General features: G+C 40.7%; 1 protein-coding gene across 2 annotated transcripts in view; it reads right to left on the bottom strand.

Annotated features, from left to right (window-relative positions):
* The window catches only part of LOC140301815 (chromodomain Y-like protein 2), a 34217-nt gene extending 20781 nt beyond the window's left edge, over positions 1-13436 (bottom strand). The window contains exon 1 of one of the 2 annotated variants that reach the window (XM_072380438.1): positions 13160-13436. In XM_072380438.1, coding sequence (XP_072236539.1) covers positions 13160-13183 — 24 coding nt within the window. In that variant the 5' untranslated portion in view covers positions 13184-13436. Of the gene's footprint in view, positions 1-12809; positions 13041-13159 lie in introns of those variants that run through there. The other variant, XM_072380437.1, reaches the window with a different exon arrangement.
* Positions 13437-15085: the final 1649 nt, after the last annotated feature.

The following is a 15085-nucleotide window of genomic DNA, read 5'->3' as shown; positions in this document are numbered from 1 at the left end:
GAAATGAATACATGTGGACAGAAGTGACTGCCGTGTGGTAGGAGGAGGAATACACAAGCACACGATGCACAGATGGGTTTTACATACATCCGTAATGTCGAGAGGTCGCAGGTGTTCAGTGACAGCGGAGGTCTATCAGAGTAATCTACCCAAAACAGTTTTATTCCCACATTTCAAACACATAAATTCTGCGTGCAGCCCTGAAGCTTCAATTATTTTCAATGTTTAAATCAATAGTTCAAAAACCGACTTAAGTTGTCTGTGAGAGAAGCTTCTCAACACTGACGTTTGTGAAGAACAGGTGAAGAGGCTCTCAGATTCAGAGAGAATAGAAGCGTCTCTGTTCCTGTATCTACTGGAAATAACAGGAATTTTTTTAAAAAATTTAAAAAAAGCTGCAGAAACCAACACAGTTCTAAAGTTGTACTAATAATTTAAAAAAAAAAAAAAGATAGAGGACCGCAAGAACTGTCGTTTTATTTAGCAAACCTTCTCCTCATCAAAAAGAAGAGAGCTGGGCTGAGATATGAAACTCCCAGGCTGAAAACTGTTCCCGCTCAGGCCCCCGAAGGCTGCTGCCTGCGATTGTACAGCAACAACCATCGATTTTTATGTATCTTTTATTCTACTTTCTATCAAACAGCGAAAGAAAAGAGAGAGACTGAGAGTGTGCAACACAAACACTCATTGGAGATTAAGATTTTAGCAGGGCTTTGGCCATGGGACTAAATATTTGGAAGGGTTGCCCGTGACATCAGAGTTGCCAGTAGAGCTTTGGCGATAAATGCTCATCGCGCTCGCAAATGCGCTGCACACATTAACAACAGTAAACAACCTTTGATGGCTGAGCTGCAGGAGTGTCGGCAACAGAAACCCCCCCCCCAAAAAAACAAACAGATGATTAGGCTGCTTGTGGTGCCACATAATGTCACACTTAATGCACAGAGAGAGAAAAGACAGGAGCGAAAGACAACGTGGGAAATTAGTGCATACAGACCAGAGGGGTTTAAAAGCTCATGATGCTTTGAAGCTGTACAGAAGTAAAGTAAATGGGGGGACTCACCACAGAAAGCATAATTCAGTGTCTAAACAGAAAAGCTCCGTCAACATGAAGCCATCAATGATTCAAAACCCCATTTTTCCTGTGAAAAGTCGTCTCTGTATCTCCATACTATAGTATTTCTTGCTTGTTTTTGTGACCTCTCAGTCTTGACCTTCTTTTCAGCCAACAGAGAATGCGAATCGTGTACCATTACCGCCACGTGGAAAACAATTCCACTAAATCCCACCAGGAAACGGACAGCTGAAATAAAACCAGCAAAATAAATCATAACCAGAGTCTGGATACATCGAACAAAGAAACGCAAGCGAAGGAAACAAACACACTGACGCAGATTAGAATGGAAACTGTACTCTGTGTTCAGACACTTGGGTGTTTAGAAGGAAGAGAAAAATATCCACGCACTCGCAGAAACACGAAGCTGGCATTAGATGATTCATCCTTTCTAAAAAGTTATTTTTGAGAATGTTTTGAAGGTTGAGCCCTGTGATGGATCGGCAGCCTGTCAGAGTGTATTCTGCCTGTCCCTAAGACCTCAGAGTGCAATAAGGCAAGTCATCAGGAGATTCCAAAACCCCACCAAACAAATTATGCACCGTTTTTGGTCCAATGAAACGATGGCAGCCTCTCAACTGACGATAGCTCGGAGAGGCTCCGGGACACCCCCCCCCCCCCCCACCCCACCCCACCAACCCTGAATAGGATAAAGTGGTTATAGAAAATGAATAATTATTCTAAATGAGTGAATAAAGTTATGCAAACAAAGCAGTTTGATGTTTTGTCCCAATTTTGCCGATGAATTTGTTCAGCGCCGGTGATATTAACTTCGCCACGGTTAAGAAGTTAATTAGCCCATTTAGTGGTCATCAAAGACAACATTCAATGCATTATTTTCACTTTAATTTGGTCCAAAAAGAGAGCAATTTCCAATACATCAATCATAGTAAAAAAAAAAAATGCCAGAAGTAAATTTGCGTATGCAGTTGGCCATCGTATTGAAATGTATAGAATTAAAGAGCTTTTTGTTATCCATAAACAACAGGTATTAAGACTTTCAAGTGCAATTCCATCTCTTTTTGCCACAATGATTTTTCTATTCTTCACACCTGTTGTTGCTCACGTTTAAGGCAGCGCAAATTCAACAGGAAAAAAAAAAAAGGCGAGCATCAAAAGTTGTACCATGTAGTAAAAAGTCCACCAAATGGCACACTGTTGCATGCAGGTCTTTTCTGGGACACGCTCGGCCTCGCGCTCATGTGAAAATGTCAGATTATTGGGCTCAACAGGCACTGACATCATTCACACCTGCTCGGTTGAGAAATGCGGGTCACTGGTAGTGACAAATATACAGCTTTTTGTGTTCGCTTGTTTATTCTGACACCAGCAACTTCAGTTGATAATGTTTCAACTTAAGCTGTGTGTCTGATCAATAAGTTATTTTTGTGAAAAAATCTTTCTTTTCTTAAATATTCTGTGTCCATTTTTACAACGATCAAAGCTTTTTGTGTCTGAAGTAAGGCCCAAGCTCCAAGCACCGTCATATTCTATTAAAAGGAATCTTTAGGCGGATAAATGATTGCCGCTCTAAAGGGACCTATTATGTTCATTTCCAGCTCTATACTTTTATTCAGGGACTCCACAAGAGTCGCTTTCCATGATTCACAGTTTTAAAATGAATCTTTATGTGGTTTATACTGGCTTTTTTATACAGCCCATCAATTCATTCTGTGTTTGAATTCGAGCCTCCATAGCAATCTCCCAAGGCTGTGAGAAAAGCGTTGCATATTTTCTTCTTTGTTTTTGGGTGTGCAGTATCTAAAAACAAACTGTAGACCTCTTAAAAAGCCTTTTCCTGTACTTAATGGTGAAAGTAACTTCCAGAATGCATCTGTACTTGTTTCACTTGTGTCTGATCATGATTAAGGAAGAAAAGTCAGTACCGTAAGCGAAATTTCACCTACATAGCAATGTGAAACAAACCCAAGCAGAGAATCTAGAACCAGGTAAGTCAGACTAAAATCTAAAAAACTGAAATCGGAAAAGGTCACCGATGCACATTAACGTCTGTGAAATTCTGAAAACCCCCGATAAAGTCTACTATTTGTTGAGATAAAAATTGCCCATTTTTCCAATGGGGGGTTCATTACAGCTGTAGTAATACTTGGGGCCAGATGCATAAACAATGTGCACGGATCTGGCATGCATGCAGTGAGATGTACGCACCTCATACCTTCTTCAGACCACGTGTATTTGGGTTAAATAGCAATGAAACAAACAAAAAAATAAATGGCCATATAATTTACTGTAAAAAAACCGAAAAAAAACCAAACAAATATACTCATGGAGCTTCCTCGCTATGTTAGTCATCCTTTTAAATGATTTTATTTCTCATCTTAGCTGCTCATTAAGCTCATTAAGTGGGTGTTATAAATCACTGCAGCCATGCATTATATGCAATGGCAAGGTGGGGGGGCTTTTTAATGTGTCTTTACAAAGAAAATGAATAATCAAAGATCATTTTGGTTTTCTGGCACTAGTTGTCTCATTGGCTTCCACAGGGTTTGGACAACAGGACCCATTGGTGTCTCTTCTGAACATTTCCAGGTGAGTCATCCAAAGCAGATGAAAGTGGAGCTGTCAGTCCTCCACTGTAGCGCTGCTGTGATGCACAGCCTGATGCTCATTTTAGCCACTGCTTTATGATCTAATCATCTGTATCTACCCCTGCAGGGTTGCTTACTCCAAGATCACAGAGCTGATCACTTGTTACGTCTTCAGTTCGGTGTTTTTCCTTCTGTTCGGGATTACTGAACTAAGATCACCAATTAAAAGGATTTGCTTCTTTCTCAGCTTCACCGATGAGCTAAGTTTTATAAACAGTGAAACTGCGTCTTCCTTACTGTTGCCTCCATTAGCATAGTTATTTGCAGTGCAAACTATGTTTTTAATAGAGCACCGCCTGTATCAAAGGCCTTAGAAATCTGGTGAAAAGAATATGCACATTTCTGCCTTGGTGTGTTTGCGGTTTTATTAAGGACACGACACGCAGTTCTCTGCATCTGGCTCCTGCTCACCATGTTCTCAGATGCTCTGAGGTCATTAACAGACTTATTATCACACTTAACAACCCAGAGGAAAGAGGAGGCGGCTTCACACACAAACCAGAGAGCTAAAGCAGTGTTTAGTATTTTTAGTACAATGATGTGGCGTTTTACATATTGTCCCTCAGTGGCTAAAGCCCTTGTCAGCATCCTCCAGCACAAATTATATATAAAAAATAAATAGAAGATCTGTTAAAAATTTCAAAGGTGTTAATATAAAAATTAAAAGCTGACATTAAAAGCACAAGCATTTCTCATGCTAGACCTGAATCTGCATCATCACTATAACTTGCAAGACAAGGAAGTAACTAGCTACATGCAATAATGCTATTGTACATGTTTGCATGTAGCCAACAAACAACTGAAATCAGTGTAGTATCGTCCAACATACAGTAGATACAGTGTAAAACTATTTCTATGTCATGGTACAACATGTAGGGCTAACGTTGAGAAGCAGTGCATTTTAGCCAGACCATGAACTCCTAAACCTAAAAAAGTGGCTTTTGGTATCAAAACTTTAACTGTGGTGCTCGCACTCAACTAGACAGCGATTGAAAAGAAAAGTTTACCAAGAAGGAAAAGAGTAAAAAATAGACAAATAAAAATGTGAAACGATGACTGTCCCAGACTAGTCCTTGAGCCCCTGAATTATAGAATCTTTATCTACTTTTTTCAACATTGTGATGTGAACTTTGTTACTTGTCATCAAAAATACATTCCAGAATGACATGGCGTTTTTTTCTTTTTCCAAGCCGTCAATATTCGAGCACCTTCGCTGCAACAACGGCATCTCAGCCATACCACACATCTGAGATACCGCTGGCTTTGACTAAATGGCAACATTTGAAACTTTGGGATGTGAACAGGTCAGAAAAGCAGACGCCATATCATCGCTTTCCACTGCTTCGGCAAAAAGAGCTCCAGTGCAAGTTAACAAGGGGTTGGCTACACTGCACACAACAATTTCACATTGAACGGTGATAAACATAAAGGACTCATAACACGCAACACGCTCAGCCCAGAGGTTCTTGCAATACAAGCTGGTGATCAACAGAGCTTTGTTGATCTGTTGTAGTGACTCACTGCTACTTGGTTAGTGGTGGACGTGGTAGTGTTAGAAATATGTGGCAGAACTGGAAAAAGTACTCCCCATGCTGTCATTGGTGTATTTGATAGGCCCTTGGCATGGAAAAAGCAGAGAGTGTTGTGGACAAACAACTTCCTTGTAGATAAGTGAAAATGAAAGTTAAAAATAATGGATTTATGACAGGCGTCGTTACTGGAAGTCTGTTTGATAGAAGGATGGATTCTATATAGCCTCATCCCACTGAAATCTGCTATGGATTAGGAAGAGAGCTATGCAAGTGGACACCAGCGGGGAACCACAATACAGCCTTCAGACAGCTGTGTTTTGAGCTCTGATTCCCATGTCTCTGATTCCCATGTATTCTCATTATATTTACAATACTGTGTTTCTCTACTCCAGTTCTTGGGGCCGCCGCCCTGCATGTTTTAGATGTTTCACTGCCCCAACACACCTGATTCAAATTCAACCAATCCTCATCTGCTCATCTTCAATTTCAGCACAAGTCCTTTAATGACCCATCGATTAGTGCCAGGTGTGTTGGAAGCAAAGAAACATCTAAAACATGCACGGTAGCGGCCCAAAATCTTGTGCCAGCCAATCAAACAGATATTGATATTACTGTATAAGTGAAACCTTCTCCAGGATGAACATCTGTCATTAATATTCCTCTTTTGGGCCATGATGGATATCAAATGACCTCATTTTAGGGTGGCTAAACATGAAGCGGCTACAACCGGGGCTTCAACCTTCACAACGGGAAATGTGACATGTGATGTAACCATCACTAGCAAGAATGGTGAAGATAAAATAATTAAATCCATTTCAGTCTTTACATTTCAAGTATACTACACCTGATGGTTTTCTTGAAGCATGTCATGAAAATAGCTATGCCTCAAACCAAATGGAGGCAAATGTTTGATGCTCTATTACAATGGTTCCCAAATAGTGTCCCATGGGATACTGGCAACAAATTGCTGCTTTTAATTAACCACAGCAGTGCTTTGCACACACTCGTTGCCCCAAACAAAGGAGATTTCTTTAATCTATGAAATCATCTTTGCAGGTTAGAGATTCTCTAGCAAACAGTGATTTTTTTTTTTTACAGCATGACACATCAAAAGCCATGATTGATAGCCACAAGAAGAACAAAATTCATGGGGGAGGCGGACAATTGATTGCCTTCTCACAATTTGCCAACAGCAACAAAGCACCAATGCAAAAACGGGAACAACTGTAAACAGATGGCATCATGAAAGTCAATCGGACCTGAAAAAAGGATCATATTGGCAGATATTGTCTATTCACACCGGGAAAATGTAGCTGCCCTCAAAAAAGCTGGAGGCCTTGCCTCTGATAGACAACACAGGAAAGTGAAATGCTTGCAGATGAACTGCTCCCTGTCATTTGAGGGGGTCATTCCAAATGACCCCCTCAAATGACCTCAAATAGAAGCATAACCTCTTGTTTATATGCAAATCAAACTAAAGAATGTTGAGTTCCCCGACAACCTGGCGCGAGACGGTTGGATAGTCGCAGTCCTTACAAAGCTTTGCGTACTTTTTCTTCTCTTTGTACGATTTATAGATGAGAATACCTGGGTAAATAGATCTTAGATCCAGTAAAAGTCTTCAATAGACCTTGTGTATGTAGTGCTTTACTGCTCCTGCTGACCACTCAAAGAACTTTTACACAACAAGCCACATTCACCAGTTCACGCACTGTACATAGTACTATATGTTGTGCAGTGATTTTCTCTATCATAGACATTCATCCATCGATGCAACAGCCGCCTGATCAAATGACCCTGCGGCAGATGCAGGTACTTATCAGTTCCCGCTCGGAACATTGTCGACGGGAACACAACACCCGGGTTAACTGAAGATGCTACAGTTAAGGCTGCATTTGTGAGCACAGCTTACATTACTTTCACAGAAACCCATCTCTTATCAACTGGAACTTCTCATATGGAGACTCTGAAACTGATAGCGACGTGGACAAAAAGAGCAAGATTTATTTAATCGGTCTTCAAAACAGCTGGCAGCTCATTCTCAGTCCTACTGAGTAGGGCTGGCATCCACGGACCAGCCAAAAATAATAAACTGGTCCAATTATCTCGGAGTCGTGCTTATCGGAAACGATCATGTTGTCATAGTTAAAGGCTTGTTCCCTGGGGAGTCGTGGTAGTTACTCAACAAAAGATCAGTTACTACATACTCACAATCAGCGATGGGAAAGGATTTAATCGGCTTGTTTTCACGGTTGTACCTGTATTTAAAAAAAAAATCTGTTTAAACGTGCTACTTTTGGTGTACAAATGGTATAAAGCACCAAGTTCGGATTGAAAAAAATTAATCCCGGGGCCATCTAAAAATGTCTAAATGAAATCTTAATTAAGTATTGTTGACACACATCTCTCTGGAATGCAATGATTTGGTCAATGGACTGCGCACTGCAAGTCTTGCGACTGAATCCAGCTTTGGGTGTGACGAAAGACTGGATTTATCTTCCATGTTTTAACCAGCCTGTGTGCCAGAATGAAAGCCTGCAGAATGTGCAGGGGCTCAAAGTGCTCCCCTAATAGTAGCTCAGATCTACTGACCTAGAAGATGACTACTGAAGTCTAAATAGAAAGCAAAAGTATTCACATATTAATAACTCCACGTATCCAAGCACATTATTTACTTCTTGTATAAATATGTGTCAGCATATCCAGGCACACGAGGGGCACAAAGTCTCCCAGGACTGTCCATTTTTCATTAAATAAACTCATTCAGTGGCGTTTTAACATTATTTTAACCTTTTTTTTTTTTAATTTAGTTTCCACCATCTGTGTGGCTGAGGACACTTTTAAGTTAACTAGCAACAGACCTCCATAAGTGGGGGTTCCTGTGGCCTTAAATCGCATTCAGTCATAGTTGAAATAGCAATTCTTGATAAGCTAAACAGGCCACGAAATTTCTGTGGGTGTCGCCAAATTTACACAAACCTTTATCATTGAATATTAATCAGCTGATACCTAATTTGGCTCATATATACAAATCAACACCCCAAACAAGAACGTTGAATTTCACACTAGGGGATATTAAACTAAGCTGAAATTACAACAAAAGGATTCTTTTTGCACACATCCTAATAAAGGTGGGTCTTCAGATTCCGGCTTTCCTTTCTTGTGCTTTGAGACCGAAATATGAAAACCGGAGCTCTAACAGATGTCAGACGATGAACTCACAGTCTCTTTCGTAAAAACACACAAGACACAGCCTTGAGGATTTAATATTGAATTTGGACATATAATTACTAGCCAAATATTTAACACTTTCCCCACTCTTGAAGATTGACAGCAGAGTATTGAATTTCAATATCCAACCCGGGGTCTCAGCTGATCTCACTCCATCCCAGCGGGCACTGCTTTGACATTTCATAGCCCCCTCAGCCAGGGCTTCACATAAACCGAAAAGACAGCTAATAGCCAACACCCTGGTTTAACAACATCTTATTTGAAACCTATGACTGATGTCACAATCTTCTCCTTTTTTGAAGAACATGCTGGCTTGTTATCAGATCATCAACTTGGCAGAGAAATAATTAGAAATCTGTAAATCCCCCGGGTGTGTCCTCACATATAAATGGCAATACTGTTTAAAGTCACCTGCTTTTGTCTCTACTGGAAATAATTAATTACAGCTATGAACATGCAAGAGTCTTGTAACGCATAAACCACATCACATTTCTCGTTTTGCCCGTCCTTTAATCGCACACTGTTCCAGCAGCACTTAAAAAGATTTAAAGTACTTTCATGTTTTGTTGCATTTTGACATGCCAGATGGGGTCTTTAACGGAACCATCTGGGAAGTCCTCCGCAGATACCATTAAAAAAAAAACAAAAAAAAACTGCAGGCACTTTAAGAAGAAAAAAAAAGACAAACAAACAAACAAAAAGATACGTCAAATGAGTCAAAGTCACAAGCAAACTTCAACTAGTCGGATTAATGAACCAAAACCTCCCAGATTCGATAATCGAAACTTCCTTGTTAGATTGTTGTCCAGTATAAGGGCCTTACTGGCCAGAATTTTCAGTTTCCAGCAGAACACGGAAAGCTCGGAGCCCAGCTCGATGGGATTTCTCATGCTCATCATCTTGCAATCATCTCATAAGAATCCAGCTGTTTTGCAAAAGTATTTCTATTTGCGTTTCATATTTTGCATTTTCTCATCCTAAGTTTTAAAATTTTTGTCTGTAAATTTGCTAAGTTCCGCCTTCTGTTCATTTCTTTTGGCTAAGTTAAGTTCATACCTAGCTTATTCATACCAGACAAAAGTTTTTTAATTCTTCTCCGCAGCTCCAAAGATATACTGAAATAAACGCAAGGGGGTTTCTGTGGTGGGCTAAAAGATGCATTTAGCATTGCATAGTGTGGAATAGAGCCTGTGCGCATCCCTGAAGAAGACCACAGTGGTTATTATCATTTGAGGACATTAATGTTCCAACATGAAGTTGGAAATAAAGTTCACTGAAGACAAACACATTTACTGACATCCGGCAACAATTCTCCTAACGGACCAGCAGCCAAGCAAGTGGTAGACAGGTGGACACCACTAATCTGACTCAACAATCCTATCCTATATGTATCCAGTTACTGAGGATGTCACCATCACTCCTGACCTGATAAAGTTTCCCATTGTTACTGATGGAGGAACCGCTCCCTTTTATTTGGGTACGTCCACGCTGCAGGACCGTAGAACAGTAGTCATTCTTAGGGGGAATTCATGCTTTCCGTGTCAGCACACACCAACCAATTGGGACTTTGCAGACATGAACACACATGAACATTTTCAATACATACTACCTTTCAGTAATATGTGGTAGCTGTAGCGATTCTTTTGCTTAATATCTTCTAGTATCTTGTTTTCCTAATGGTAGATCAATCCAATGCGTAAGTGGTGCGCTCAGCCCCCAAATATCCAAATATTTGGGCAGCCAGCGGCTACAGAGGGAACGCTCGGGCCATTCCGGACTTGTGGGGATAATAAATGTACGTCACTGAGGCACTCGAGGCTGGACACATGAATCATTTTCAAGTCCTTCCTCAGGGTAGTTTAGTTTCCCAACAAAAGAGAAACCAAGAGCGAGGTGGTGTGCAGCGATTGGTTCGGATATAAGTGTATGTTAACGGGTTGAACATGTGATTGCTGCACTGGCAACTGGCATTTTAAACAGAATTGTTTAAAAGGTCATTAGGGTAAAGAGCAGCTCTTTATGATATCCTATAAAGAAATAAGATTAAAAAAAAAAAGCAAAGTAACAGTGAAGGCTGAGTTTTATTGACAATTAATGCCCCACAGAATATACAAAGTAAATTTGACTCATAAACCAAAGCAAATTTGACTCATAAATCAAAGCAAATTTGACTCATAAACTGCTGTCTTAGGAACCTTTGCCCAGAAGTTTAAGCCCAAAACAATGTCCCAAACACAGCAAAAGATAGGAAATGCAAGCAGTGGTGTCTCTGCAGAGGAAAACACCACCACGTAATTGCACGATGTGCTGCATCATTGTGGTAGCAGACTGCCGCAGCTCAAATTCTATCGAGCGTGTTTCATATTTTCTTCTTTTCAAAACAAAACTTTGATTTTCGAGAACGAGAAAAAAAATAAATAAATTTTTTTTTAGTTATTCTTGCAAATTTGTAAGAGACAAATACAGCTCCTCTGTCCATCCTCCGTTAGAAAAACCCCTCACCTCAAACAAAACAGCCACTTTTCAGCGGCAACCAGCGTCTGCACGGACTTTGAAGAGGTGGTCTCTGGATGCTGCACGAACTCTGAATAATTACTGAGTTAATCGCATGAAAAAAAAAAAGAAGATACAAACAACTTCATGATTGTAATTTCCCTTGTCTGTGATGGCATTTCGTCTCTGGCAAAGGACCCGCTGTGGCTGACCGTGCCCAACATAGACTTGCTTGTACGTGGGGCGTCCGCTGCTTGACTTTGGCAGGTGGCAAACCAGCAGTGAAGTTTGCAGATTTGTTGTCACTGAACAGTAAGAAAGCTGCTCTTTTTCTTTTTTTTTTTTGGACAAAACTCAATGAATGGACTTAGTCTGCGACTGTACCTTTTTGTCTCAAATATAATCTCAGACTGCTTCTCAAATTCCGTGCTAGTTTCCTCCATCTTTATAGCAACACAGCTAACGTAAAATCGCCAACATGAGCTTCTTTTACTGAGAACTTACCTTGGCACGCAACAGGCCAAACTCACTCTCGGGTGCAGTCTGCTGGATCACAAGGAAAACTAGTTTTCACCATCAGATACATCTGTTTGATTGTTCTAACTTTGAGGGGAAAAAGTGACAGACCCCACGACCAAATAGAAGCCACACGTGATGATATGATGATAAACCAACAAAGACAAGTCTACAAGTGGGAACGGTGTTAGAGAACATGTCGCACCTGCAGTCTATGCAGCGCAAGAAGCAAGCTCAGTGTGGGATTCATACCTAAAAACAAAAGTACCACTTCTCTCAGAACTATGTCACTGACACAAAGCAAAATTCACACATGGATTAACAGGTCAACTGTTTTGTCCCCCCCTCGTAGCAACAGTAATAACTAAATCATGAACTGAATGTGCCATGCAAAAAAAAATTGCTTTGTTGTAGTGGATGACCGCGAGAGGTCAACCTAAGAGAATTACAACTGATGCAATATATAGGAAATGAAAATGAAAAAGGTAAGTATGAGGTGAGGTGTTTTTTATTTCAGTCTTGAGAAAACTGTGCAAATTGTTACCAGAGGAGGAACAATAACTCAAAAATACACGGTTTGGGAGTCTTAACCCTATAGAAACTAATAGTATAAGGACAAATTTTCGTGCCCCCCCTTTAGTTATTTAATCTGTTGTCTTCTAACTGATGTCCTGCTTGACTCATGGATTTTTTTTTTTTGTCAGTGCCATGAGCAGATAATGTTATCTCCACGAACATGCAGAAGAACCTCGAGTTTCTTCTGAGATGGACTTTTTTTTCTGTTGCACGTTTACAACTGTGTGTGACATATAACGGACAAAAAACGCACAAAAAAAAAAAGAAACACACGATCGACTTAAGCATATTTGTTATGTCAACACTGACACTCAAAGACCCTCCATCTCTCTGACCTAAAACATATGACAACAAGAAAAAAAAAGAAAAAAAAGAAATAAAATAAATTTTAAAAAAAGCTAATGAAACTAAGTGGCTGATCAGATAAAGCCGACGTGGGGACCAGGCTTTCTGGTACCGGTTCTCTCAGAGTGATGTTGCGCACGAGGGCAGCGTGACCTTCCTGCCACCCGTTTCGGCAACTTTTACACCCAACACGGTGGGAGTCACATTTTCACAAATGCACGCATCGGCCAATGGCAGACGCACTCAGACTTGTTTCCACCGCTCGATAAACAAAAATAAACCGGTGTCTTAACAACCAGAAGAAGAAGAAAGAACAAAACAAACAAACAAACAAACACTTCAACAGCTGTAAAGGCTGCGATGACAAAATATCTTTTTGGCGTGTCTGCGCACCTTGAAAAACCCATCACTCCGCCTGTAGCAATTCACCATACCCGTCCGCTCCGCGCTGCTGTCACTTTACCACGACTTTCAACTCGGCGACAGACTGAGGAGTTCAGCCCCTCAATTGCATCTCATTCGCCACACTCGCGAAGAATTATGTCAAAGTATACCAGAAGCGACTTAAAGTGCGAGCACAAATTAACCAACCTCGTCTGCGAAAAGCTTGAGAGGGGTTAGTTTCGCCTGTTAAAGGGCTTAGGACACCGCTTTTTACATACGTGACGCCCTTCCCTTTACTTCCTAATTCCATTATTCGTCAATATTGCAGAGCGTTTGCCGAGGATGTGCTTTTATCTTACCTCGTAAAGGTCTCCCGAAGCCATTCTGGGGTGCGGACCACGGCGGCGCGGCGTTCTTGCCTGCCCTGTTTGATTTTTTTGGACCCTACTCTCTCGGTGTTTCGGCGAAAGCCCCGATAGACGGGAATTAGCGAGCAGCCTTGTTATTCTGAGCAATCCGCAGTAGCAGATCAGCAGACAGTGTCAATCGAGCCCGGCGCTGTGCGATGGATCGTTCCACACTTAAAACAAACAACCTTCGGGGCGGTGCTGTTTACCCAGACCCAAGTGGAGGACTGAAAATTAGTCCCCGGCTAAAGAATGCAGAGCGTGATGGTCTGCGTGCGCCCAGCTATTCCGAGCTCTGTTGCAATCCAACTACACACCGGGAGATAATGTGTTAGATGTCCTGTATTTACCCACACCAACTGAGTCACATCCCTGTCTAAGATTCACTCTACCTGTCCACTTCCCTGCAAGACACCTGACCTAACCTTAGTTTCGTATTCATACGGGGTAACATGGAACTAGAATCAATGATGACCTACTCGAAGCAGCAAAACTCAGATCTCAGTGCAGTGATCTGTGCATCGTCATGCGGTTGACATCAATCTTGGTTATTAATTCTTAAAACAAATACAAAAAAAAAGAAGAAGAAAAGAAATGAAATGAAAAAAATCTCAATATAATACAACCGTAAAGGCAAGGTTTATCTTATTTTCATTTTGAGGTCACCATGTTGAGCCTGACAGGAAGCTCTCAAGCAACAAAGGCACGGCAGGTCTGCTGCATTTTCAATGTTTTACTTTTATTGTAAAGGACGGGAATATGGAAACACCTTCTGGGGTTAGGGATCATGGGAACCTGTTACTCTGAAATTAAATGTGGCTCAATGTTAAGAAGTCACTCGCTGTCAGTTATGTGTTCAAGATTGTAGGTTTTCCTCTACATGTTCCCCACTGGTGTGTTCTTTTAAAATATATTCGAAAATATTTATAATCATTGTAGAAATAAATTTGAAAAGATCCAGTTGAAAAAAGCAGTTTGGAAAGCCATTTGTGATGTCCTTTCATTTCTAACACTGTCTACTCATGCTTCTCTATGCACGAAGGCCACAAAAAACAGACTAAAAAGTCACTACCTGAAACTTCAGCTGAGTCTAAAAGTCCCACTTTTAAATGATTCAGCAAGGTGTTCCACTATTTCACTGTGTGCCTCAGAGCAAATAAATACTCCCTGTTTCAGATTATTGATGCTGAGATCTGGAAAGTATGCCTGATTTTAGTATCTATTTTTTTTTTCTTCCTTATATTTGACACAAGTCACTGAAAGCCTTGTGTGAGCTGGAACATCACATAGTGGGCATTCTACCTTTGGGTAAAGAAAAAGGTGGAGTGTCTGATGGGTTTGATTTCAGACTCAATGCGGGTTTACATTCAATATGGTGTAAAGGTTGGGATGAGGTATGCTGTTATTCAGTTGCCCCAACTTTAGTTGTGCTGTTAAGGGTCAGAGGCTGTGGAATGTATTGTCAGCCAAAGTCCTTACGGGTATTGAAGCTCACATTTGACGGTATTTCTGCTTGTTTGTGCGAGTATGTTCACAGGGTTTCATAGGGTCCTGTGACACCATTTATTCTGTCCACTGAGGCATCTTTTACAGTGTCCTTCGTGAAAATCTTTCTTTCAGTGCAACTGAAGTCTGTTCTTGTGCTTTATGAAGCTGTAGAGATATATTTTCTTGAATATGATTGAAAAATGAATGTGTCACACGGGGAAATATAGAATAAACAAATAAAAATGGGTTAAATAGTTGCAGATGAGTATCATACCAACTGTTTTGTAAATTGAACCAAGCTTAGATGTGTGGGAACGTGGAGGAAATGACAAAACAGGAACTGTTTGTCTGGATAGATTTCAGTTGAGCTGTGGAAAAGTAAATTATTGT

Source organism: Leuresthes tenuis, unplaced genomic scaffold (assembly GCF_036924035.1).
Source record: "Leuresthes tenuis unplaced genomic scaffold, fLeuTen1.0.hap1 SCAF_2, whole genome shotgun sequence".
NCBI classification, from domain to species: Eukaryota; Metazoa; Chordata; class Actinopteri; order Atheriniformes; family Atherinopsidae; genus Leuresthes; species Leuresthes tenuis.
The sequence above is the reverse complement of the archived record's forward strand: the minus strand, read 5'-3'. Positions and strand labels throughout refer to the sequence as shown.